The sequence below is a fragment of the Carassius auratus genome, unplaced genomic scaffold, assembly GCF_003368295.1.
Source record: "Carassius auratus strain Wakin unplaced genomic scaffold, ASM336829v1 scaf_tig00214150, whole genome shotgun sequence".
In the NCBI taxonomy this organism is placed as follows: domain Eukaryota; kingdom Metazoa; phylum Chordata; class Actinopteri; order Cypriniformes; family Cyprinidae; genus Carassius; species Carassius auratus.
Window position 1 is genome coordinate 106,174 of NW_020527538.1, and position 27,819 is coordinate 133,992.

Consider the following 27,819-nt stretch of genomic DNA (forward strand, 5'->3'; position numbering starts at 1 on the left):
GAACTTGATAGAGATGATGAATTTGTTTTATGGTCATCAATGTATTAATTTATGCCATTCGATATTTAGTAGGCTGATTAGCAGAGGTTTTTAGAAAGGTCTTTGGATACTCAACATGTGCACATGGGACAGGAACACTTGTGTCTTTTTGTATGTGTTGAGAGGGACTGCAAAAAAAGAAAAAAAAAAAAGAAAATCAAATGTCCAGCAGGAGCCAATCTGATTAAAATGTAATCTTTAAAAAATAAAATCTTAAAAACAACAATATATTAAGGGATCTTTCTGAAGACAAAGAGGAATGTACAGTAAATGCAGCGCTGTATAAAGTTATTGCTTTACCTCTTGCAGAGAAATGTAAAGATTTAAAATAAATCAACAGACCTAGTTTTTTTTTTTTTTTTTTTTTTTTTTTTTTTTTTTTTTTTATGAAAGTAACAGATGGGAAATCCAGTGTTCAAAGCACCTGCTAGTTTCAATAAGAGAAATATCACAAATTGGAATTGCCAAAATAATAAATTCAGAGCACAGCAGGGCATTACAGACAGAAGTGGAGTCTTTACCGGCTACAAATTGAAATCACATAATAAATGTGCATTTTCAGAAAATACCTTCATGAGCTTCTATAAAGACATTCCGCTTTATTTTTAATTTCACAAGCTCCAGTTGTAGGAGTTAAGCTTTGTGGTTCTTCTTCAGCCTTTTAGAATTATACATTAAAATGCAACTCCTGTTTTACATGTTTTAAACAAAACCATGAATGAACTGATGTATAATGCTGTGCTTGTAGCTTGTATCTCCTTTAATCTTGACAAATAGGAGCTAAATTCCCATTTTTCCTCATTAGCACAGGTACCAAAGATTGAGGTGGAATTCAACTCAATATATGGATTATATAAGTAGGCCTGCTGAGATATGGATTCATCTGCCGTGCCGCTGTGGCTGTATCATTAGTGATGGCCACTGTCTGTTGGGCTGCTGATGTATGCTGGAAGATCAGTATTGAAGATCTGCATGCTGCTGCTGCTACTGCGGTGGGTGGCTAGTAGGCAATTCATTCAAGATGGCAGATCACATGCTGAGCCTTGTGTCAGTGCAAGTCACAATGCTGCCAGATACAAATTCTGTTATGTCTCAGTTTTAATAAGACTAATACAGGGTGTTTTTTTTCTTCTTCAGTATATATATGTAGCCGATTACTCCTGCTACACACGTTATATTATATACAGTACGGACCAAATGTTTGGACACACCTTCTCATTCAAAGAGTTTTCTTTGTTTTCATGATTATGAAAATTGTAGAGTCACACTGAAGGCATCAAAACTATGAATTAACACATGTTGAATTATATATGGAAATATATACATAACAAAAAAGTGTGAAACAGCTGAAAATATGTCATATTCTAGGTTCTTCAAAGTAGCCACCTTTTGCTTTGATTACTGCTTTGCACACTCTCGGCATTCTCTCGATGAGCTTCAAGAGGTAGTCACCTGAAATGGTCTTCCAACAGTCATGAAGGAGTTCCCCGAGAGATGCTTAGCACTTGTTGGCCCTTTTGCCTTCTGTCTGCGGTCCAGCTTACCCCTAAACCATCTGGATTGGGTTCAGGTCCGGTGACTGTGGAGGCCAGGTCATCTGGCGCAGCACCCCATCACTCTCCTTCTTGGTCAAATAGCCCTTGATGCCTTCAGTGTGACTCTACAATTTCCATAGTCATGAAAATAAAGAAAACTCTTTGAATGAGAAGGTGTGTCCAAACGTTTGGTCTGTAGTTGATGGACAAGGGATGAAAGAATGGTGATTGTAACTTTGAAGCTTTAAATCCAGGTCATAAAGTGTCATAAAAATAGTCCTACTGTATGATTCACAAATTACATTTTATGTCACTATTCACTGAAAATCTGCTCCCTCGTTCAAACCTGAAGCAGCCCTTTAGAATTTAATTGAGAATGCCTTTTAAATTTGAATTGCAAACAGGATTTAAAATTGCTATTTGAACTGAAGTATGGAAGGATATTTCACATATAGATGGATAGATAGCTTCAGATTTTTATCCATTAAGCAGATAAAATTATATAAAATAAATGTGCTGTTTCTCAGAGGAATCACTTATATATTAGTTCAGTGCTGTAACTGTGTGCTTGCAGTCTCCACTGGGCTTAAATTAATACCTCACAGAGAAACAGCAGATCCACAATGATGAAAGAACTGTATGGCGTTTGTGAAACATATCTCTAAACTAAATCTGCTAAACTTGTGAAAATAAGAATGGTATAAAAAAAAGACATGGCAAGAGAGAGAGAGAGAGAGAGAGAGAGAGACATGGAGAGAGGCAAAGTCTTTTTGTTTTGACATAATTGAACTCTGAATCCACGGATTCTCAGCGAATAGAAATCCATTGTGACTGTAGGTGTCATACGTTTACTCTTGTGATGTGCCTTGTCTTTGATTCCTCACAAAACTGTCTTTGTGATTGAGGGATGAAAAAGTAAGAAGAAAAAGAGAAACTTCTGTGTATTTCAAAGAGCACCAGGCAATTGAGATGAATCAGTCGGGAGCTGTGGAGTGCCAAGCCTTGGTGAATATTAAGATTGAGCACCCGGAGTAAAGAAAAGGCACTGGAAATGTCAAACCCCAAATGGAATTGAAGATGTTTATCAACACTGTGTCCTACGTGCATTTCAAATCAGTCCAACACTACAGAGGTATTTGCTACATGGGAAAAGGTAGATCCTGAAAAATATTAATTGATGCGTTTGTGGGGTTACAACCCCAGCAACAGTGTTAAATTGCACAGAAATGGAGTGGGAAATGAGGGCACATTTGTTGGTATTCTATGGTGATGTTGTGCATTTAGAACAGGTAGTAGGTGGTGGACACAAGATGTCATCATGCTCATTCAACAGTTTATTGTTTGGTTTTTACAACAGTTTTGATCAGATTGGGGACTTTTTTCTTTTCTTTTTTTTTTAATAGTGGAAAGTTTGAATCTGACAGTATGGGAAGTATGGAGATATGCTGATGACTCAGTACTCCATGAATAGTATAATTATAATATATATTTTAGTCAGTTATTTTTAGTATAATTATTGTAAATGTGGACCCTGAACTTCAAAAAGTAAAGATCATGTTTAATGAAGATATTTTGTACATTTTCTTCCATAAATATATGAAAACCTAATGTTTGGTCCTTAATATGGATTGCTAAGAACTTCATTTGGACAACTTCAAAGGTAATTTTATCAATATTTCGATTTTTGTGCACCCTCAGATTCCAGATTTTCAATAGTTGTATCTTGGCCAAATACTATCATAACAAACCATACATGAAAGGAAAGCTTATTTATCTCATATAAATCTCATATCTTATAAATCTCAATTTAGAGAAATTTACCCTTATGACTGGTTTTGTGGTCCAGGTTTGCATATACGGAATGATTATATATAGTGTTGAATTGCTATACAACGTATTTATTATATATATATATATATATATATATATATATATATATATATATATATATATATATATATATATATATATATATATATATATATTTTTTTTTTTTTTTTTTTTTTTACTGGAGTAAAGATTTAATAAACAGTTTTAAAGTAAAGTGAATTAATTTCTTCATACTGATGTACATTTTAGCCACTGTTTTAAATATGCAGTTGTTGGTCAAAAGTTCAGTCTAAAAAATTCATGATTTACACTCCTCATTCTCATTCATTAAGTCATCCATCAATTTCAGACTGATGATATAAGATTTGTACATTATTACTTACAGACCAACTTTTAAATGTTTAAGTCTTTAAGCTGTATGTTACAGAATGCTCTGTAGTGAACTAGCAGCCACACGGTGGATAGATTGTCTGTTCATCTTTGAAAGAGCTTCCTTTTATTTTCTCTCTCTGGAAAACAGTAGGTTGTATAGCAGCAGGTGTACAATATTTCATACAACACTGTATTTATCTTCCTTTGTTTTGATCTTTAGCATATAACTACATTTTAACATGCATGCAAATTATGTTTAAAAAATATTGATTTATTAAAAACATTTTTTAGCCAAAATTTAGGTGAAACCTAGTCGTTGACCCAATTGCATTTTAGCGGTTTGCACATTTTATCTCTGACGATTAAAAGCACAAGCTCTGGTTAAAGCTGTTTTGTCATTGACGTCATTGGCAATGCTTCAACTGCATTACATATGGAAGTCATGCTTCTCCAATTAAATGTTCACACAGCTATGTGTGCAGTCTGTGAAAACACCATGCTGACTTTATAAATAAGAGACATGTCCCTGAGTGCCTTGAGAAGAATCAAATCACACCTTTCAAGGATGAAGATTATAAATGCATGGAAACATGTTCACTTACAGTGCGGCTTGTTGTGTGCTTTAGTATTTTGAAAAAGTGCCAAGACCAATATTGTCCTTAATTAAAACAATGTGCAAAGGGGATTCCTGTGGGTGGAATCGTGTCCCATTACGTTGGAAATCAGCTCAAATGCTGAATAAAAGGAATTACTTTTTTAAAAAGAAGAGGAAGAAGACAATGTGTCCACTGGAGAGACCTTGGAGGAGCATACAAGCAAGCTTAGTGATTCCCAGAGTGATTCTATCAAGGACACAGACTCTGGAATGATGGGCCACAGACATCTAAATATTAGGGGTGTAATGGTATGTGTATTGTGTACCATACGGTTCACCGGCAAGTTCTTACTGGAAGTTATCATCCCTATCACCTTGGAGTAGGGACTATGGAGCGAGCAGGGCATGTGTGTGCTATTATTTAATTGTTTGGAATGCACTTGGTAAAGGGAGTGTCCTCACCTTCAGCTGGCATGTTCCTGTGACAACACAGCTTGGTGCCCGTCAGCAGATGTCACTGTTTTAATTTTAATTTTAATTTTATTATTAATATTATGAATAAGTTTTAAAACATAATTTATTCCTGTGTTGACTAAGATGAGCAGCCATTACTCCACTCTTCAGTGTCACATGATCCTTCAGAAATCAATCTAATATGCTGATTTGGTGCTCAGTGATCTTTTGTCACATTATGTCTTTACTGTCACTTTCAGTTTAACTTGATGTGTCTGCTAAAGTGGACAAATGGCTGCTGAAAATTCAGCTTTTCCATCACAGAAATAAATCACATTTTAAAATGTATAAAAATAATTCAATAAACAGTAAACAGTATGTTTGATCAAATAAATGCAGACTTAATTGAAAAAAAATGTTATTTCAAACTTTTAACAAGTAGTATATGATTACTTCACACAAAATATAAAAATCATGTGCAAATAACACTTTTGTACTGAGAGCTGTTGTCACTTGTCAAAAACTTGTGATTTGTTGATTGATCCATGATTGCGTTCGTCTGTACACTGTAAGTCTAACCTCACCATTTGTGTGTCATTTTTTTGTGTATTGAGCAGAATGTTCCGGTCCGCTAGGCATGGAGGGTGGAATCATCTCCAACCAGCAGATAACGGCCTCCTCCACTCACCGAGCTCTCTTCGGCCTCCAGAAATGGTACCCTTACTTTGCCCGGCTAAATAAGAAGGGTCTTGTGAATGCCTGGACCTCAGCCGAGAATGACAGATGGCCCTGGATTCAGGTAACAGATTGACACGGGCAGATTAAGTTTGGGTGAAGATCCATCATCAGTGAATGAACCTGTACACTGTAAAAAGTGATACTCTATATTTACTCAATTAAATTGTGGCAACAGATTACAAGCAATATTGTTAATTACATTTAACACATTAGAATTAATTGGAATTAATCAAATGAGATGCTTGAAAGAAATTATTCAAAATGAGTAAAATAACATGAAAAAAATAATTAAAATATATTTAAAAATATCGGTTTTGTTGGATAAAACGAGAAGCACCCAGCTGCAGCCTGCATATAGAGGCGGGGTGGCACAAATTAACCCGCCCCATACCTACTGTGATTGGTTTGACCATCTTTCATAGGCATACATGATAGGAAATGCGTGTGTAGTTGGTGTACACTGTTAAAAATAATACATTATATTTAGTTAATAAAATTGTGGCAACAGATTACAAGCAATATTATTAATTAAATTTAACACATAAGAATTCATTAGAATTAATCAAATGAGATACTTAGAAATTAACCATTCAAAATGAGTTAAATAGCACAAAAAATAAGCTAAGTTTAAACAAATAGAAACAACAACAAAAAAATAACATTTCTTTAAGAAAAACAACACACTATGAACATTATGTTATGCATACCAGGCCAGTAGTTGGCGACTAAGAAACACAGCCCAAAAATGTAATTTACAAAGTCATGTTTTAGTTGATTACATGGAGATGATACAGGCATCATGTTCAAAAGCTCATGTTTTCAAGCTACCAAAACTGGAGACACCTGATGTTAACAAACAAAATCACTGCGGGAGCATAATCTAAATTTTGGTTACCATTACGGTGGTCAGTGTTACATTTACATTTACATTTATTTATTTAGCTGACGCTTTTATCCAAAGCGACTTACAATTGCTATATATGTCAGAGGTCACACGCCTCTGGAGCAACTAGGGGTTAAGTGTCTTGCTCAGGGACACATTGGTGCCTCTCAGTGGATTCGAACCCGGGTCTCTCACACCAAAGACATGCGTCTTATCCACTGCGCCCCACCAACCCGTGTTTGCTGTAGTTGGGAACTTTACCCTTAACCTTTCAAACAAAACTTTTTTTGGTTGCTGTAATTGTGAGATTGCTGCTAGATAAGCCAATAAAGAGTAAGATCAGGTGGTGTTGTTTGTTTTGACAGCATTTGGCCTGGATTTCAGTTGTCCTATGTTTGAACAGCATAAGGTCTGGACATTTAAAAAAAAAAAAAAAAAAAGAAATTTTATTTAGGCACACAAACATCAAGAATCAGCCTGAGAATCTCAACAATGGTGACCATCAAAAATCTTGCTGCACTGCATTCTGGGTGCCACCAATCAAAACTAATTTATGGATCCCATCATGCTGTCTGTCACCATTCTTGAGAATCATATGCTGTTTCTTGATGTCACTTAGTGCCAAAGAGAAAGTTTCCCTTCTCCATCGCATTTTTTTTTTCTTAATCAGAATTCTTAAACTCTGGATTTCACATAAAAATCCAGGTCTTCTATTGCAGAATTACAGATGTTGCTTTAATGAATGTCAATTTGTCTCCGAGAACAGACTCAATTTATAATGCTCAGGCCAAACAAAGATTGTGCTAGATTATAACCAGGACCACCGCAATTCTGTCAGCAAATCTAGCTGTTATAATTCAGTTACAACAGCAGTACAAAATGTAACATTAAAAAGTCAAGGGTCAAGAGCCCAACTAAAGCAAACACTGACCACTATAATGGTAACCCTATAAATGTATCTTTTTTTCCTTCAGTGATTCTGTTTGTGAACCTTAGGTGTCTTCAATAACTTTTGGGGGACTGAAGACACAAACTTCTGAACATGATGCCTGTATCATATCTATTTAAGCAACAAAAATGTGAACATGTATAGTGTTTCATGATCCCCAACTACTGGCCTGGCATGTATAACATAGTATTCTTTAGCATAGTGTTTTTTGTTTCTTTGTTTTCAATAAAATCAATATTTTTGTGAAAATTTTAATTAATTTTTTCATGTTATTCTACTCATTTTGAATGGTTGGTTGTAACCATCTAATTTGATTATTAATAATTAATTATAAAGTGTTAAATTTAATTAATAATATTGAATGTAACATTTTAAACAATTTTATTGAGTAAATAAAGTGAATCATTTTTTACAGTGTAGTTTGCAGAAATATTTATTCCTGTCAATCTGTTTATCTTAACTTGTTGTTCATTGATAGAGTGTTTTTTTTTTTGTGCATATTGCCAAAGCATTGCAGAAATACATGTATAAAACTTTAAAGGAAGAAAATAATAATAATAATAATAATAATAATAATAATAATAATAATAATAATAATAAAAGAATAATAGAACACCATTAATATTTGATAATAATTTAGCACCAAATCATCAAATTATTTCTGAACAATCATGTGAAACTGAAAACTGGTAATGATTTCAGTTTTGCCTTCACAGGAATAAATGTCATTTCAAAATATTCTGGTTAGTTTATGCTGGTTAGTGCTGGTCGAGCAGCATCGGTGTTGAAAAAGAAACATTTAGCTGCTATGGTTGGTTGAATGGAATGTTTTTTTTTTTTTTCTCTCTTTCCATCGCTCTCTCTGTTTATGGTGGAGCTGGCTGCTGAAAGAAGTGATTAATCCAGTCAAGAAGCCTTGTTGAAATACCAACACACCCAAGTATTGTATTTAGGCACCACGCAAACCACTCGATTGCATGGGGCCCTGCGGTCCGGGGTGCCAAAGAGCAGAGGCATCATGCCCATTCAAACCCACACATGCCCTTCAGATTTTTGACCCAAGTGGATTTTAAATGCAGTTTCCAAAAGACAAAAAAATAGCTTAATAATATCTTTAAGTTTAATATGATCAGACCAGTGTGAATATCATCAGTTGCCCAATTCAAATTGATATTTCATGATATAGTTAACACATTTGGGAATAAAAAAAAAAAAAAATAGTAAACCCAAGAGGCCTACATCAGTTATACAGCTCTAACTTGGCTGCTGTGTGTCACATGACCCCCTCCCACCACCACAACCAGCACATGTGCATGACTCCCCTGGCCCGGAGGAACATGATTTCTACTGAGGTGGGCCACCATTTACCACTTGCCTAGGGCCCCCAAAACATAACGCATGCTGGTGACAATTTATGCTGTTTTGGTTGCTGTTGTTGTTGTTTTTTGTTTTATTCAGCAAGGAAGCTCTGAATTTACTAAGATCCCTCCTTTATCCACTCTAGAAATCAAAACTGTTGTCTTTCTAACAAATTCCCACCTTGGCTGCAACTCTGTCAATAATTAGAAAAGTTTCAAAAGCATTGTCCATTCACAGAACCATTTCATGTCAGTCCATTACCAATGATTGATGGGAATGGCAGGCTTACATCTTTGTGTATCAATCCATTTATTTGAGCTTCTTTGGTGGATGGATTAGTATTCATATGCAGTTTCTTCAGCAGAGTACATTTGATTGATAATGCAGACAATCACAGTGGATGGAAGTTTCAGTCCATTTACCTCTAGTTTTACGATGAGTAGCCTCATGTCAACCTCAGATTTATTCTTTAAATTTCCTTCTTGTAAAAGAAAGAGAAACTGAATTGGATCCTTCACTGAATTGATATTCAGCGGGGTAGTCTGTGCAGAAGCGTAGTCTAAAACTCTGACCTCTGTGAGGAGCTGAGATGAAATTCGGCTGAAAAAAATAAATGATAGGCAGAGTCTGACTGCAGACTTTTGAGTGTAACAAGTTAACCACTGTTCGCACCAGTAGCTTCTCGCAGGTAAAGAGTGAGGATTATGGATGGAGAGAGAGCTAGAAAGAGAGACGGGGAGGGGAAAGTAGAAAAAAGGGAGAAATCTCCAAGTATTTAGGGAGTTAGCTTGACTTTAATGATGCCTCTTGGGATGAAGCTTTTGGTGCTGTGGAGCTGCTGGGTTAGAACACAGAGAGTTGTGTTATAAACATCAGATTGGTTTAAGGCGAAATGCTGTGGTAGTTGCCACATGACCTTTCTTCAGCTCTAGTCATTTAAATTAGAGGCGACATACACCCAGTTTTGTCTGTCTCTCATTAACATCATTCTTCTTTACTGTCATCCTTTCCAGTCATTTCTACCTCAGATGTTTACTGTCTATAAGACATAAGGTGCAGTGATGGTGAATAGAATGCAAATGCTAGTGTCATCTAGGGTGGGGGTGTTGGGGACAGGTCCGCACCAATTGTTTTATATACAATTACGTTAGAGTGGAATAGAAACCAAAGGCTCATACACTGAAAACCCTAATAAGTTGACTGAACTAAATTTATTGAGTAAACTTGTTGCCTCAATTTAATTGAGTAATGGAGTCTCCCAAAACTTACATTTTTAAGTTTATTTAACTTGACGGTTTTGTAGACTACCTAAATCCCTCAGAGGTTTAAATGTTGATACTTGATTCATTTGAAGTCACCATTGTGGTGGAAAGTGTTTGGTTTAGTTGGGATCTTGGTCCAGTTACTTCTTGGGTTAATTTGTCTCTTGCTGCTGTTTTTGTGGTGAAAAAAGACAAATTTAAATGAGCTCAGGTGTTATTTGATGTTTTTTGTTGTTGAGAAAGTCATCACATAATACGTATTTGAGATCATAAAATAAGTTTTGTTTGATATTTTTAACAGGCACCAGGAGTAAAATACTTATTTTAAAGATGGACGAAATGAATGCGTTTGAAATAATTTGAGTAAAAGAATCAATCAAGTACTCACACACACAGACTTCTACATTTAGCATATGCATCACAATAATGGTGACAAACAAAAGAGCTCCATAGCACAAACTCCTCCTTATTTTCCAGCCTTTTTTGTTCTGATTGTCACCATTGATGTGATGCATATCCAAAATCTTGATGTCTGTTTGTGACGACGTGATCGGTTTTCTAAAAGTAAGTACATTGTTTTATCTACAAAGTTTATATCCATAAAAGTATATCCATAGTTGCAGCAATACATTTTATTTTACTATAATTAGTCACCATTACAAGCAAGATATGTGTATGTTAGATCTCAACTCTCTTTGCCACAGTAACAGTGTTTTACAACACACAAGTTACAGCAGCAAGAGACAAGCTTACACCAACAAAGAGCTGATAACACCTGAGCTCTTTTAAACTTTGTCTTTTTTCGCCACAAAAACAGCATTTTAAAATATATTGTTATAGCAGCAAGAGACAAGCGAACATAAGAAGTATCTGGACCAAGATACCAACTAAACCAAACATTTTCCACCACAATGGTGACTTCAAATGAATCAAGTATGCACATTTAAACCTCTGTTAATTCTCAATAAGAGCTTGGTCTCTGTGAACCAGTGTTTTATCATTAGGATTAAGCTGTTGATCCATGCATATCTACTGAGCTATAAATTCCCAAGACTGACAGTAAGCAGATGTAGGGATGAAGTAATGCAGTAATGTTATTTACTATCACTTTTGATCAATGTAGTGCATCCTTGCTTAATGAAAGCATTAATTTCTTTATTAAAATTCTTACAGGTGAATTTGTTTATAAAATATGAGGGAAAAGAGCTAGAGCTAAACATGGATTTCTTTGAGGAGCAGCAGATTTGTCAGTAGCACTTTAACTTTCTCAGTTGTGTGAAATTGCTTTGTGACACACTGGGGAAATTTCTTTAAGCCCATAGTGGACAAAAGTGTGAGATTTCATAACTGAAGAAGTGGCACTTTTGGACATGAAGGACGTGGAATACACAGCTGCATGCTTTTTTCTTTTATTTATTTCATTTCTTGAGGGGGATTAGAATTTGGCCCGTCTCCTCAATATCTTGAATCTCACCATTCATTTTAAGTTCTTTACTGTAACATCCAAGGCTTTCATTGGAAAATATCAGCACTTATCCTTGCCAGGCACATGTTAGAGTAACCTGTCAGAGTCAATTTATGTCCTTTATCCTCAGTTTATCTTTACAGATATTGCAGCCACAGATTACGTCAAGTATATCAAGGTATAAATTTGTGACTGCTGTCAATTCTGAGTCTATTAATCACTTTGCCAATAACACTCACATTTCTTTAACTGTGTCAATGCCAGAAACCTGCAAGTTGCCACCTTGGTGAAAATGAATAGACCCCTGTGCCTATTCTCAAAATTCATTAAGTATACTAAATATAAATGCTCTATAGATTATTGTTAGCCAAGCACATACAACATTATACAACAGTTTCAGGAAGTCTTATGGTGAATATAAGAGGAAAATTCCAAAGGTAATACAAAACTATAAAGCATGGAACAGTTATCATGACCCAATGTTTGTTTTTAATGTCACCATAATGATGTTTTATATTGTTTTAGATTTTTATTTGTTTATTTATATATTTATTTATTTTAAGAAGCTTATATTTGCTATCTTGCTTTACTATGATCAATGGTAGCAATACATACTTTTATAATTTTATACACAGAATACTTCTATTTCCATAAGATTTCTATTTCAAATAAATGTTGTTATTTTGAACATTCTATTCATCATATAATTAAAAAAAATGGTCACGGTTTCTATACAAATATTAAATTCCACAACTGATTTCAACATTGATTTCAATAATAATAAATGTTTATTACACTAAATTAGCATATTAGAATGATTTATAAAGGTTCTCATGACACTGAAGACTGGAATAAAAAAAAAAATAATAATAATTGTAGTAATATTTCACAACATTACTGTTTTTACTGTATTTTACATTTTTAAGAGATTTCATCTCATAAAACATCTTTAAAAAATAATACCAATCATGAACTTTTAAACAGTAGTGCACATACACCGCTGAAATATGATATCATGCAGTGATGTTAGGATTATTTGAACAAAATTCACATTTATTTTTTTTTTATTATTTTTTTTTTGTCTAAACTACTAGTATGTTCTGTAGCTATCAATCTGGATGGAAAAGAGCTGCTTTGGCCCTTATGTGGCCTCTGTCATGCTTTGGTCTATGAGTTTGACCCAAACTCAACCTAGCTGAACAGCCCAAAATAGAAATTCAATAACTCCAGTCAGTTAACCCACTTGCCTGTCACAGTCAGAGATGTACACTTTACAATAAGGGTACACAAATAATTGTGTGCTAATGCCCAAATTAATACTTAATTCATCATATACTAATTATTATTAAAGGTGTTGATGTCATGTGTTAGATTCTGTTTAGTTCTGCTCTGTCCTCACTTGGTCAATTTCCTGTTCTCATCACTTAATCTTCATTCATTAGTTTTCACCTGTGTTATATTAGTCATCTTGTTTGCTCTTTTGTTTTCCTTTCTTTTAAAGTTTTCAGTCTTATTCTGTTCTTTGACCTGGATTGATGTTATATGGTCGACGTGTGTTTAAGTTCACTAAAAGATTCCTTCATCTCCACTCCTTCTTTGTGCACTTTCCTAAAACCACAACTACCTGACAGTTAACTAATAATGAATTGGTGAAGAGTCATATGGATTCAGACATGAATAACCGCAGCCTTAACTACCAGTTAGTCTCAGTTCTTCTTCCTCTATTGGTGTTTCAATCAGACTCGGCATCCTGCAGGGATGATACTGTTGGTAAAAAATAAAATAAAAAAGGTAGCACATTGTGATATCTTTAAAAATGTGTTCACAGCAGCAGAAAGCTTGAATGTTTGAGGTGGGATAATTATGGCTTTGCTTGACTCAGCAGATTGTGTCATAGTATATGCTTAACAGGCTGGTTAACCACTTTTGAAGTGGTGGAGTTCACTCCTACAAGCATGTTCCTGCATAAGATGAATCATAATAAATGAATCATTGGGTTAAAACAAAATGAACCCAAAAATTAAAATAAAAAAAAACCTAATGGAAGACTCAAGACCTGTCATTTACAGACTATTTACACAGAAAAAAAAAAAGAGAGATGTTTTATTACTGAAATCAGTGCAGTCTGAAGTGGTGTATGTGTATGACTGTGTGTATATTTGTGCTCCTACCACACACCACAACAACTTTAAAATCCTGTCAGTGGTTGGAGAATTGAGATCATGATTGTAAAAAAAAAAAAAACCTTGGGTGACTGGGTGTCAGGCTGATAAATGGCTTTTGGGAATTATGGACATTTTATGTCCGCCATCCACAACCAAATCAATTTCCTCAAAACTGACAAATATTGCCATGCCAGATGTTTCCAGTGGCCCCTTCACACATGGCGCCAGTGTTTGCTCCATTAGATGAAGTGACTCCAGCATCTGTGGCCATTATGAACATGAAGTATCACTTAGTTGTGGCCTTTGAGTCACCCAGCTTTAATTGGTTTCCCCTGTTTTTGTCTTGTGCGAGTCTATGACACGATACATTGAGATTAATTGGTCTATAGTTAACATTAGAAGGGGGCTATGTGACCAAAATTTTATATCACAGTAGGCTCACAGTTATATCAGCATAACAAGTGTGTGGAGTTTATTTTATTTTATTTTTCTTATTCTTCTTCTAAAATAACACATATTATATGACCATGTGGTGATAACAATTTATTTATTTATTTATTTACTCATTAATGAATGGTTCACAGCTGTTCATCCTACATTAAGGGACTAACATGTAACATGTTAACATGTAACTAATATAGACCCGGGAAATAAAGTTTGATAATTTCATCTTGATAAATAAAAGATGTTTAATCACTGCTGTGGATAAGCATAATGAACTTTTGCAGAGTATAAAGGGTAAGATATAGAGTAGCTTCTGCTAAGCATAGTAAGAAAAGTAACTCAACACCCTTCAGTCTCACTACAATAGTCTTTTTTTGAAATTATTATGAAATAATTATTACTGTATTTATTAAGCATTTATAACATTTAAATAGCTCACTGTTAGGCAGGGATTGCATTAAAATCCCCCTTCTATCTGAGCATTTATAACTGCTTATCAATAGTTTATAATGCATTTGTAAATTTGTCATTTATGAACACATTTATAAGCCTTCTACAAAGGAAATGATGATGTTCAGAAAGTGATTGTTCTTGCCAAAACCTGGCGTGTTCTCTCAGCTTGTGCTGTAGCCACTGTCAGTGGTCTAGTGAGTTTTTGATATATCTTCAGAGAAAAGGCTAGGAGAACGAATTCAGCTAGTGATTTGTGTGGCCCCTCAAGATCCCAACCCATTGCTCACACACAGTAGGATAGTGAATTAGCTGTCATCAAGTGTAGCTGACTGTGAAGCAACACACACGCACACACACACACTCCCCACTCAGCGATAACAAATCATTTTAAACCCTGTATTATGACTATTACTTTTCCCCCATTTCATGGCTGTCTGTCTATGAGCTTGAGCTGTCTTCCTCTTTCCTTTCACACTCTGAGCCCTCAGCTTTGCTCCGCGCCCCATCCCTTAGGAGCCTCTCAGACAGCTTTTTACATGTACCTCTGGGGAAAACAAAGACTTGACTGACTGCTCTCACTCGCTGTTTGAAGGCTGACTAAACGCCTTAACTTAGTCTTGGGTCTCCAGGCGTTTCTCCATTAGTTAGACAGAGGAGTTAGGCTTGGAAAGAGTGTGGGAGTTATTTTGAAAGGCTCATTACATGCAGATCACCTCTTTGCTCAAGGATGGCGGTTTATGTGTACATATGTAGAGTGTGATGAATGGAGTTGTGCCATATGTGCACAAGTGTATGCATTAATACACGTGTATTCATTCAGATGGCAGTAACACAGGCTGTGAGTTGAGCATCAGTATGCGCTCATTTCCATATTGCCCTCGGCCTCCCCCCTGTCATAAAGCCATGCAAAGAAGGACATTAGTGCGTCTCTCTCTGGTGCATGCTGGACGTGTGGAGTGTGTAGGAGGAAGAAGATTTGAAACTTATTCATTTAAATTTAGCCTTTTGCAGTCTACTGCATGTATTTGCTACATCAGTGCTTCTCAAATGGTGGGTCATGACCCCAAAAATGCTGGCAGGTTTGCTCTGATATAGGGTCACAGACAACAGGGAAAGGAAACAATGCTGTTTGCCAAACATAAAATGTAACAAACCATATAATCATGCATGGTTAAGACAGCGAAAAAAAATGGGGAAGAAAATCACCTGATGTCCAAAGAAAATTCTAGGCCCTGTAGCAAAAGCAGATGATTTTTACATCATATTATCTTAGATTTTTGTTTCTTTTCTCTCATGTTCTCCCACTAAGCACTTAAATTTGATTGATATTGTTTGTTGGACCAGAGATTTGTGTCCTGCACAACAGTTTGGCTTGGCATGGTGTCAGACCCTGTGGGCATGTCCTCCCTCCCACAGCAGGTTCAGTTGTAATTCAGATTAATGATAACATTGAGGATGTGCCCAGCTGTGGAAGAGCAAACAGACAATTGTAGCATGAAGTGAAGACAGGGAGAAGTTATGAGCCAGTTATTTCATGGTTAAACTTGTCTTTCTAGAGATATTTTATTCTGCAAAGTAGCTGCATCAATGCGGCAAACGATTGACACATAGTGTTAAATGCTGCACAGAGTCGACATAAATGTATTTGCACAACAATCACACACTTGAATGTTGATTATTGATTTGCGTGCACAGTGGACTGAACAAAGGATGCAGGTCGATTGATATGATAGAGTAGCAGTGGAAAGACAAAGTAGGGGTCTTTGTCAGTCTAGCTGCTTTTCTGTGATGTGAAGGACAGGTTGGAGTTGAGTCACACACACAAACGTTTACTTTCTCAGCAATGAATAGCCTCGTTTGCCTGTGTGTCTGTTTTCTTTCACAATAAAGAAAAACACAAAAAATAAAGTGCTCTAAAAAAAGTACACTTTTTTTTTTCTTCTTTTATTTACAGGTCCAAATTGCCCAAAATTATAATTATTGTCAGTCTCCATCAGATACATCAGTCCCAGGTAGTGTTAATTTTGTTAAAGAAAACTATGACAAAAAAAAGTTACAGTAGTTGATGAGCCAAGAGACAATGGCGAGATGACAACAGGGTCATTAAATGATAACTGTGACTATATCCACATGCAATATTGTTGATAATAAAAGACAAAACTAAAATGTATTTAAAAAAAATAAACCCAACAGCAATAAAAAAGGAGGCAAATAAAAGCATACTGCTGTACATGCTCTTCTACATGATCTTTCATGTGTCCGGTTGCTGTATATAGAGTTCAAATCCCCAAATCAGAGCTTCTCTGCAAAGAGCAAATGTTTTCTGCTCAATGTTTGCTAAGTTTCTGCAATCTGGCAACCATGCACATTGTGGAAACACCGACGATGATTTCAAAATACCAACAAAAAAGTAAGCAGCAGTTTAGCGATCTCCATGTGAGATTGAGTTTAAATGAAAGTATAATTCAGCCAGCCTGTGTTCTTTCATGAGATCTCTGCTATTTGTTTGCCATTGTGAGTGCTGAATAATTGCACTTACTAAGTTACTTTTGTTTTAATAGAGAAACATTTTAACTGAATTGAGCATTAATATATATATATATATATATATATATATATATATATATATATACATATATATATATATATATATATTTTTTTTTTCATAATGTAGAGAATGTTCTTATCTAAGGCTTTGGTATTAATTTATTTAATAAATTGCCTATAATAGTCAGTACACTTGAAGAGATAATATAAGGCATGTCAATGAGTTCACATAATTAGTGCTGGTGAAAGTGCAATAAAGTGCAAATAAATTTCTCAAATGAAAACAATCATCGAGATTATAATTTTGAACAAAATATATATATATTGCTATTTTTATCAGTTGAACCACTATGCAGCATGTCAAAAGCTATGCTAAAATGCTAGTCAACTAAAACCTGACTAGTCAAACACAGGACAAGGTTTAATAAATATGATAACAGTTAAAAGTTACATTTGACACAGGACAAAGACTAAGACTAATATAAAACACTTGGACTAAGATTTAAAAAAAAAAAAAAAAAAAAAAAAAAACACTAGTCCATTGAAACCCGGAAATATCTATATTTTAAAATGTATTATTTATTTATTTATTTTAGTAGCTTTGCAGATAATAGTCACATTAGAAGCATTGCTACTTATTGCTAGTTAAGTTTTTAAAAAGTTAATTGAAGACATTTTTTTTTTTTTTTTTTTCTGTTTCCGGTTCATGTTTTATTCAAGGTTTTGCTTGTTGTTTCTTTGTTATTGTTTGTAAAAGTTGCTAGAAATCTTACAGTAAAAAGGTTTATTTATTTATTTATTTATTTCCACTGAAAACTGTTTTTGAAAGCAGTACATTCATGTTGTGTTTGTACTGTACCTGTGGTGGATATATATATATATATATATATATATATATATATATATATATGCTACAGGCTAACTACAAAGCTAAGAAACTCCCAGAAAGCTGTCAGGTTGGGTGGCCTACTTTAAAACCAGAGGCTTGTAGCTATTCACTGTGAAGAGCTGAAAGTGCTTGCTAAAATACAGAAAATGCATCTCAAGTAAAAAGCCAAGGGCTTGGCTTCAACAGCCAGTGGTGTACTTCAGAAAGACTGGGAGAGTCCAGTGGAAACAGTTTTGGCAGGTTGTCTAAATGGAAATTCTGTCTTTGGGGCTTCCACAACTACTGGTCTGGAAGAGCAGTTGACTAGTCGGCTGCTCATTGTTTACCTTATATAAATGACTCTAGTCAATCTAAGCAATCTCTGCCATCGTTTCTGCACTGATGATGAAGAGGCTGTGTGAAATCAGACATGTCTGAATGTCCAAGAACTGAAAGGGATTATATCTCCATTACCAGATTCATGCTATTTGTGTTCTCCTAAACAGTGCAAAAACAGTCATGTCCTACTTGCTTTTATGTCTGCATCTAGTCGACACTTGATTAGTTTTAGGGTTGTTTGCAAGAATTTAGGCTTATGTCTGAATGCTGTAAATGACTCCTTGCCTGGTGTACGTGCTTTGTGTGTGTAAAGTGTTTTGGGTCCACTTTATTTTCACTATATTAATGTCAAGCTACATGGGAATACAGTTTATGGTTAGAGGATTTTTTAAAATGCTTTCTGTTGACTACTGAAGTAGAGCTGCACAATTTTGGGGAAAAACTGATTTTCTGATATAAAAAATTGCAGTTGCGATTTAAAATGCATTTTTAAACACTCCACATTTACTGTGCTTGTATGGATGCAGCATTTGACATTTTAAAGATGTCAAACTGTGCAGAAGACATTCACAAAGTGGTTATTATATAAGTAAATGCAAAAGTGTTGTATATTTACATTTTACAAAGATAAAGTATGCCCATGTCTGATTATATGTGACACATTGTGTGCTGCTAAATATCCCTCTTCGTTTTCTCATTCCTCATTCCTCCTTCCTCCATCCTATGTCCCGCAAACTAATCATTCTCAACCAGTTTGAAGGACATCTCAATTCTTTAATTGCACTGCAAGGATCGAGGAGTGAGGAGACTTCCAGAGAAGCTATGAGCAAGGATACATAGGTGTATCCTTTGCAGAAGTGCTTTTCATTGAAAAACCTGACGCACGTATAAATTATCCTCCCCCTTTACAACTGTTGTAATTATTGTTATTTATATTTTACCTTTGCAGTTTAAATAAGCCATACATGTCATATATTTCAAACAGGGCATCTTGCTTTATTAATATTTATTATGAATGTTGTAAATAAAAACTTTAACAACATAAGGACAGATCCCTTTAGCATAGCCAATGGGGCTTTGAAGTGACGCTAAAGGGAGCGATGACATATAATTTCACTTGATTCAATTAATCCATGAAGGACGCACAAATAAGAATTGAGAAGAACCCCCTAAAAGGTGAATTGATGAGGGGTTTTCAGTGGCAGTTTCTTTATTATGTCAATAGGTGGCGACACATGACTTTCTTTACGGAGGAGTCTGCAAATCGTTTTATTCAGAGTTCCTTTAAAAATGCTGACTCATTCTGTTATGCTTTGTGATTGGCAGTTCTGCTTGCTTAGTAGACCAAAAACAGACAAAGTCACTGAGCATGTGTCTAAAATATAAGCTTTTCAGTGTTAACTTCTTGTATATTGTACTGTTATTTAAAACTAATATCACGTTGCCTCATTTTTACACCAATAACCTCTCAGAAACTGACCAAGCTGTGGTTTCGAATGGGTATGAGTTATTTTGGGCCACTCCTTGATTTTTCCTTATTTACAACCTTTTCTATTAAACTTAAACATAAAAACAATGACACACAAAATATGTTGTGGTATTGTTGTGTATTTTTACATTATATGTCTTGGCCTGTACTATTTTGTACTAAAGTACTAAATTCACTAAACCTTAAATTATATACTGTATATTGGTTCCAAAACATGATAAACGGCATGAAAAAAATAATAATGAGTTTCCGCCAAAATCAGTATTGTATCTGTATCTGCTTTATTGTATTGAAAAGTAAATTTTAAATTTTACGCAAAATGTGATATTCGCAGTCTCCCGTTTTTGCAGAATGCAATATATCTGCGCAGCCAATCACAGCGCACCGTTCCACGCACTATAGACGGCATCCTAGTTTTCCTCATCTACTTTGTACTTTGTGTTCAACAAACAAGGGCTACACGATAAATCGCATGTGATTGTCATGCACATATTGTCAGTAAAGCCGGTTCTGTGATTAATAGTACCGGTAAATCTTCATCACGTGCTTTCAGATCTAAATTATTCCGATGCATTTAATACACAGCTGAAGATCATTGTCAAGCTACAATACATTGCGTTAATTAGATTAATCACATTCGTTTATGAACGCAATATGGTGTAGCTTGTCAGTGTTAGTGTTTTTATTAATGCTATTTATGTTTTGGTTCATACGGCACATAGCACTTATCAACTGAATGAATGTAACATAGCAAAGATGAATGCAGTTTTGGAAGTTGAATGTAAGGGAAATGTAATTTTGGAATTTCTGTGGTCTAATGTGATATTGTTGTTCATGTTCTTGTTTATACACTCATAACAAGATGACCCATTGAATTCATTTTGGAAGCGATGAATGATGAATGTATTTTTAGTACAGTGGGTTTATCTAAGATTAGTATTGACCAAGTTCAGAGGCTGTCATATGTGAATCAGCTTACTATGTTGTGTTTTTTTTTTATCAGTTTCAATATGAAAAATAACTTTCATATTGATTCAATGGATTTATTCCATTTTGAGAAAAAAATAAAGTATCATGGATTTATATATATTTTGTAGGAATTATGTTACAACAGCACATAACAAAATTACTAACCTAAATAAATAATACTTAGATAACAGTAAAGAAGATTCTAGAGATGAATCTCTCTTTTTCGCTCTGCATCTGTCACTCTCTATATTTTGTTCTCTCTTAGATTAACCTACAGAGGAGGATGCGCGTCACAGGAGTGATAACCCAAGGAGCCAAGCGCATCGGGAGCCCAGAATATGTTAAATCGTACAAAGTGGCCTACAGCGATGACGGAAAGACCTGGAGGACATACAAAGTCAAGGGCACGGATGAAGATATAGTGAGACTTTTTTTTTTTTTTATTAGCAAAAAAAATAAAAATTCACATCAGTCACTCAGCATGAGCTTTCACTTCCTTCTCTGATGTATGCATTTTCATGCTGGATTTTGAGGTGATTCAGAAAATCATACGGTGTTCATCACCTAAGATCTAAATATTTACATATCAAATTGTGATCAGTATTCTCTTTTAAATCTATTGTGCACTGTTAAAAATCGCTGTAAAAAAACGGCCAAATTTCGACAGTAAAATACTGTTTTTCATTAAAACAGTGCATTCTGGGTAATATTCATCGTTTTTGAGAAGTAGCCTGCTGCTATATATCGTAAATTAACAACGTTCAAAGTCGACACTCAGCGGCTGTGTTTCAAATCACACCCTACACCCTCATTCACTATTCCTTACATGAGTTTACTAATATAATCCACCTGACAGAGAGAATGAACACTAATGAGTGAATTCAGACACTGATCAACAGCTGCTGTTAATGAGTAGAATCACTGAAGAAAAAAAAACATAACAAGACAAACACATGAAATACAACTGACTTCAGCCACAGCCTTAGATGAAATCAACTGAAGATTTAAATGATCAACAAACAGCTTCACCAACTTCACACATTACTAACCAGACTGACTTTATTTCTGCCAATCAGAGAACAGAGATCAAAAGATCTTATTGAGAATTAAAGAGATTTATATGATAATGTTACTGTTTCGTTTAGCGTCACCATTGTGGAGATCAGTGTTTGCATTAGTTGGGCTCCTGACCATTGACTTTTGCACTTTAAATTTTGTTTTATTGCTGTATTTGTATCTTTATGATGCATCTGTTACAGCAGTATTAATTTTGATAGTCAAGTGATTATGGTTGTTTCTAACAGGCATGATCTACTAGACTGGCTTAAAGTGTTGCTATAATAATCAAATATTAATTTGGTGTTGAAATATTTGAGTGAATGACACTTCAATTTTGTAAGATTGAAAAGTAGTGTGATAACCAGTATTTATGGATTTAACGACTAGTTTTAGTTAAAAAGATTTTCGTGCAGCAGTCCCCACAACACTCAAAGAGAGAAATCAACAATCAGCATATGAATCTCAACAATGGTGACAATCAAAAGGTTCATGATGCAATGCATGCTGGGTACCAGCACAGGATAAAACTCATCCATGATTCCCAGCATGCATTGCAGCATGAATAAATTATGCCCCTGAATTGTTCACTTATTTTCTTGAATTCTTATGTGCTTATAATTTTGCATTTGTTTTAAGTTTTAGTAGCATGTGTTGTGATGTTCAGAATTGATGTTCATTTATTTTGTGGATTGTCACCATTGTTGTGATTCATACGCTGATTCTTGATGTTTCTGTCTAAATTTCATCAAAGGTTTTTTTTTATTATTATGAGTGAAATTTTCTTAACAGTCTTTCATAACTTATGGCTCAGCAGTGTTCCTTCTCATGCTGTAGTATCAATATTCAATAAGAGAAGAGACACGGGATTAGATCAGAAATAATAGTATTTGTTCTTGTCAATCTATAAACAACAACATCGATTTTTCTAGATTTTTTTTCTTCTGTGTATTTTTGTTTTGCTATAACAAGTTACAAAGGCGCATTGTTACAGCATGAAAAAAAAACCTTATTTGTTGAAAAATCACGTTCAAGAGCCCAACTAAAGTAAACACTGATCTCCATCATGGTAGTGAAAAAACACCTAAACCTATTTAACTCTCCATAAGTTCTTCTGTAGACATCTGACAGAAATAAAGTCAGTCTGGTTAGTAATGTGAATCTGGTGAAGCTGTTTTATGAGTTGTTTAATCAGATCTTGAGAGATTTGATGTATTCTTTTATTCAGTTGATTTCATCTAAGGCTGTGGCTGAAGTCATTTGTAGTTCTTGTGTTTCTCTTTCCTTCAGTGATTCTGCAGGTGTTTATCACTAATGCTCAATCATCAATTAATAACAGAATTATCTCATTAACTTCACTGATTCAGTGTTACTCTAACACTCTGTAGTGTGCACACATTATAAGTGTTCATTTAAAACTGAGGATTTTCTTGTGGGGTTTAAAGGGTTAAAGATTTAAGATGAAGAAAAAACAGAATGAAACATAATTTAACAGTAATAAACTGTAATTAATTTACAGGAAACAAACTGTAGAAAAACAGTTATTTACTGGCACCCCTGCTGCCAGTAAATAACTGTTTTTCTACTGTTTCTTGCCGTAAATTAATGGTTGCCAGCAAAAAAAAAAAGTGTTTTTCTACAGTTTTTTGCCGTCAAGTCAAGGAAAAACAGTAATATACTGTAAAATGTAAACGTCAGATTTACCAAATGAAAAAAAAGTTAATTTAACTAAAATATTTGTGAACATCCATAGAAAAAAAATAAGGCAAAGTCATACACTGATAATGAGAGTAAATACTGAACTTGACTGTATTAATGTGTGTTTGCACAAGAGAGATCGTTTAGTTTAATGTAGTTTTGTTGTTCACCATTGTGCTGTAGAGTAGAGCCGGTGCTTCAGTCAATGATGAGCCACAAATTCTGATTTTCTGCTGCTTTATATAAAGGCAGTAAATGTGGAGTCGCTGATACAGTGATGATCTCTGTGTTAAGTACTTCAGCACATACATGTGTGCTATAGCTGACAATGAGCTGCAGTGATTTGAGTAAAAGTCATGTATTTAGTTACTTTATTACTGCACATTAAGTGTCCTTCTCAGTGGACTCAAATGAAATAAGTTCATAGTACTAACATCGTGGGAATGCTAGTTTAAAAACTCGAACTGTTTGAAGCAGTGGGAGTGGAGTTAATTTCCATGGTAGAATCTACAGTAAAATACTGTTAAAAAATAAGAGTGGTAAATTAATGGTTAAGAGCTGTAAATTAACAGTACTTTACTGGCACCCCTGCTGCCAGAAAATTACTGTTATTTAACGGCAATTTTTTTTACAGTGTGCATACATATTTGTGATTGGTTAAATTTTTTGTATTTCATTTCATTTATCCAGAACCTAAGGTTACTTAAACTTAAAACATTTCTACTTTTGCTATCTTGTAAGCTCTGATATTTCCTATGAGAAATGTAGACCTAGTCCAGTTTTAATCTAGTTTTGACCTTTTTGACTTCAAACGTTTTTCTCAAATGACTTCGATTTGTTGTTAGTAAATACTCTTTTGATTAAAAACCAGTATAATAAATTGGGGTGAGTGTGATGGAGTAGCGTTGACCTTTCTTTGTGCTCTCATCTTGTGAAATCTCCCCACGTTCTCCCTCCAGATCTTCCGTGGGAATATTGATAACAACACTCCATTTGCCAACTCCTTCACCCCTCCTATTGAGGCTCAGTATGTGAGGATCTACCCACAGGTGTGCAGAAGACACTGCACTCTTCGCATGGAGCTCCTGGGTTGTGAGCTCACTGGTGAGTCACCTCAATAGACAGCATATATCATTCTGAATGGAAGTCCAAAGGGGTGTTCAGAAGTGTGATATAACCTCTGAAACATTGTCCAGACTATCAATAAAGCACAACACAACATGGTTGAAGCCTGCCAGTTCAGGGTATTTTTTTCATACAGCTCAATAATAAGGACCCCCCCCCCCCCTTTTTTTTCTTCTTCTTCTTCTTCTTCTTCTTCTTCTTCTTCTTCTTCTTCTTCTTCTTCTTCTTCTTCTTCTTCTGTTGGTCAGATTGTGCAAGTAGTTTGAATTTGTTCTTGCCCTGCCAATCTTTTCACGTTTTTCCATAGCAAAATTATCAATTATTTATGCATTTTGATATTTGACAGAAAAATTTATAACCAAAAATTGACAAATTGTTTATTAGGTTGTTATTGGATTTTTAATAAAAATTATAGGTGGGAATCCTACAGCTGTGATATAACTTCATGACTACTATAAATTCATACATGCTCTTTTCATTGACCATGATGGCATGTTGTTTCTACCAAAACTACCACAAGTTACCCAATTCCAACAAAACATCGGCTTCAACTACCATTAAGACATATTTAAATGTTCAGAACATGGCCACACATTTTTATCTTAATATGCATAAAAACTCATATTTGTGTTTAATATGAACAATAGATATAAGAACTTAGTCCTGGCCTATTAGGGCAAGTTAAAGTGTTATTAACTGGCTTTAATCTCCTTCACATTGACCTTGGATATCCTTATTGTTAAACCCTGAAGAAGCTTATATTATAATTAATTTATATGATACATTTATATGAGGTATTTATATATTTGATAATTAGTCTTGCTTCAGTCTGTTAGTTGAAGTAAGAAGTTCAACATGACTGGTCTTCAGATACTAACCAGCGTACATTATTGTGTTACAGCATGTAAAATGGTTTTAGGGTAATATGGTTTTAGGTTAAGGACATGCCTTTGAATTCTTCAGGGTGTTCGGAGCCAATGGGCATGAAGTCTGGGCATATTCAGGACTTTCAAATCACAGCCTCAAGCATATTCAGAACTCTTAACATGGACATGTTCACCTGGGAACCTGGGAAAGCAAGACTGGATAAACAAGGCAAGGTCAATGCCTGGACATCTGGACACAGTGACCAGTCCCAGTGGCTGCAGGTAGGGTTTATTATAAATGTCCTCATCTGCTTAGGGACAAACTACTTTTATTGTGTCTGTTATTGGCTCTGATCCTACAGAATTCCGCAGAATGCCTTTGAATGATTAAATGTAATGCTGAAATGTGTTGTCATAAAATCATCACAGCTGCACCAAGTTTAACATAAAACAGCATGCATCGTTCAGATGATCCCAAACACAGAACCTCAACAAAGATCAAAGCTTTATTGTGAATCCTGCCATTTAGCTCCTAGAATCAAAGTTGCAACAAAAATCAGTTATCCCTTGTCTCTCTTGTCAGTGCATTCATTAAAGAAACCGACCACCTTTCCTCTGGCTTCAGGCGAGAGCAATTTGCCATCATTCAAGCCAAGCATCATATTTAACCATATTTCACTTTAAGCCAGGCTGTAGAAATAACTGGCTCAAACTTTTCTTTTCATTTAAATTCATCATCATGAATTAATCTGGCTCATAATAAAACTGTTATAGTATTATTATAGTAATATATATATATATATATATATATATATATATATATATATATATATATATATATATATATATATATATATGGATACGCATGGATTGTTTTTGTTGTTGATTGTTTTGGTCCAGCATAAATATAAATGTTCTTCTTATCTTTGATAGCTTAGTAATAGACAGGACTGTGCCATCTTTCAGGGCAAATGGACTGTTGTTCATGAGATGCAGGCAATGTCATCACATCTGAATAATTTTTTAGCTCATGAGGTGCTAAAAATGATTAATATACTTAGATTACCGAATAAATGCTCCAGTGCAACCGCAGAAATTGAGTGAATGTGAGGCACTGTTTGGCACAATTCAAACATCAGTCGCCATGGTGAACTGTGAGCTTCTGCAGTGGCTGCCCCAATGGAATAATCAATACCAGTGGCATCCAAGAATGATTTTAGGCTTAATAGATTGATGGAATTAATCAAGCTTAATGACAAATTAAGTAGTCTAATTAATCAAGACAATTGCAGTGCTGCAGAGGCAAGAATTACCTCCCAAACTGCAGTAACATCAGAGACATTTTGACCGAACGGAGCACAGTGATGTGCTCAATCAAACGGCATCAGAATCATCAGGTTGTCAGTGTCTCAGTAGTTCAGTTGCTTTTAAGTGCACATTTCGATTGGGAGTCGTTTATTTGCATGTCCATTGATTTTGGTGAAAACAAAGCTGCTGTTACTCCCAGTGTTTATTTGGAACTTTTTAGTGATCTTGGTACTTTCAGTCTTTTAAATGTTTTGGCTTGTTTATGCTGACATGTTCAGTCAAGCAGATATTTAACATGCTGCATGCACACGTCAATGCTGACTGAGACTCCAAGTGAAAAGTTAATTTGCCTATATTCATTAGGCTGGCTAAGGAACTGCATCAAACTGATGCAAACAAATTCTTATATTTCCGGGCAATTTGTTTTAGCGAATTAAAATACAGGCAGGAGTCAAACTGAGTCAAAAACAACATTATCTTTTACATCTGTCATAAAGTTTCCCTCCATTAACCAATCAAAAAACAAATCATGCTGCTTCTCCAGGGACTTCTAAAGTCAAACAAACCACTCACATTAAAATGCATATAAATCCCATTGACAGGTTTTGGAGCTGTTTGAATGAAACAATCACTCACCAGTCCTACATACACAATGAATGTCAGCTCTTTTTGCTCTGTTTGGACATACTCCACAGCAAGAAAGCCTTTTGAAGTTTTTGTTGATTGCTTCCAAACATGTTGAGTTGACCAAGAGACAGCGAGGAGACACCCATCCTCCTTATCTTACATCTGTCGAGCCTTCCTGGGTCTATCGCTAGCTTTTCTCCCCTCAGAGTTTGAAAAATTGCCTTTTCAGCTCTTTCCTCTCCTTTCTCTCTGTGTGTAATGAATCAATTTAGTATCTTCATTTGTGGTTTCCTGTGTGTTCACCATTACTCGAACAGAGATGTGACCTCAGTCCCACAGAGAGAACTTTTAGGCTTCATCAGGCAGGCATGAGAAAGACCACTTA

The 27,819-nt window shown here is 35.0% G+C and overlaps 1 protein-coding gene across 1 annotated transcript in view; it reads left to right on the forward strand.

Moving 5' to 3' along the window:
• Window positions 1–27,819, forward strand: part of LOC113091259 (EGF-like repeat and discoidin I-like domain-containing protein 3) — a 148,020-nt gene that overhangs the window by 78,934 nt on the left and 41,267 nt on the right. Inside the window, exons 6-9 of the mRNA XM_026256667.1 lie at window positions 5,442–5,623; window positions 21,020–21,175; window positions 24,468–24,612; window positions 25,597–25,781. Coding sequence (XP_026112452.1) covers window positions 5,442–5,623; window positions 21,020–21,175; window positions 24,468–24,612; window positions 25,597–25,781 — 668 coding nt within the window. The remainder of the gene's footprint in view (window positions 1–5,441; window positions 5,624–21,019; window positions 21,176–24,467; window positions 24,613–25,596; window positions 25,782–27,819) is intronic.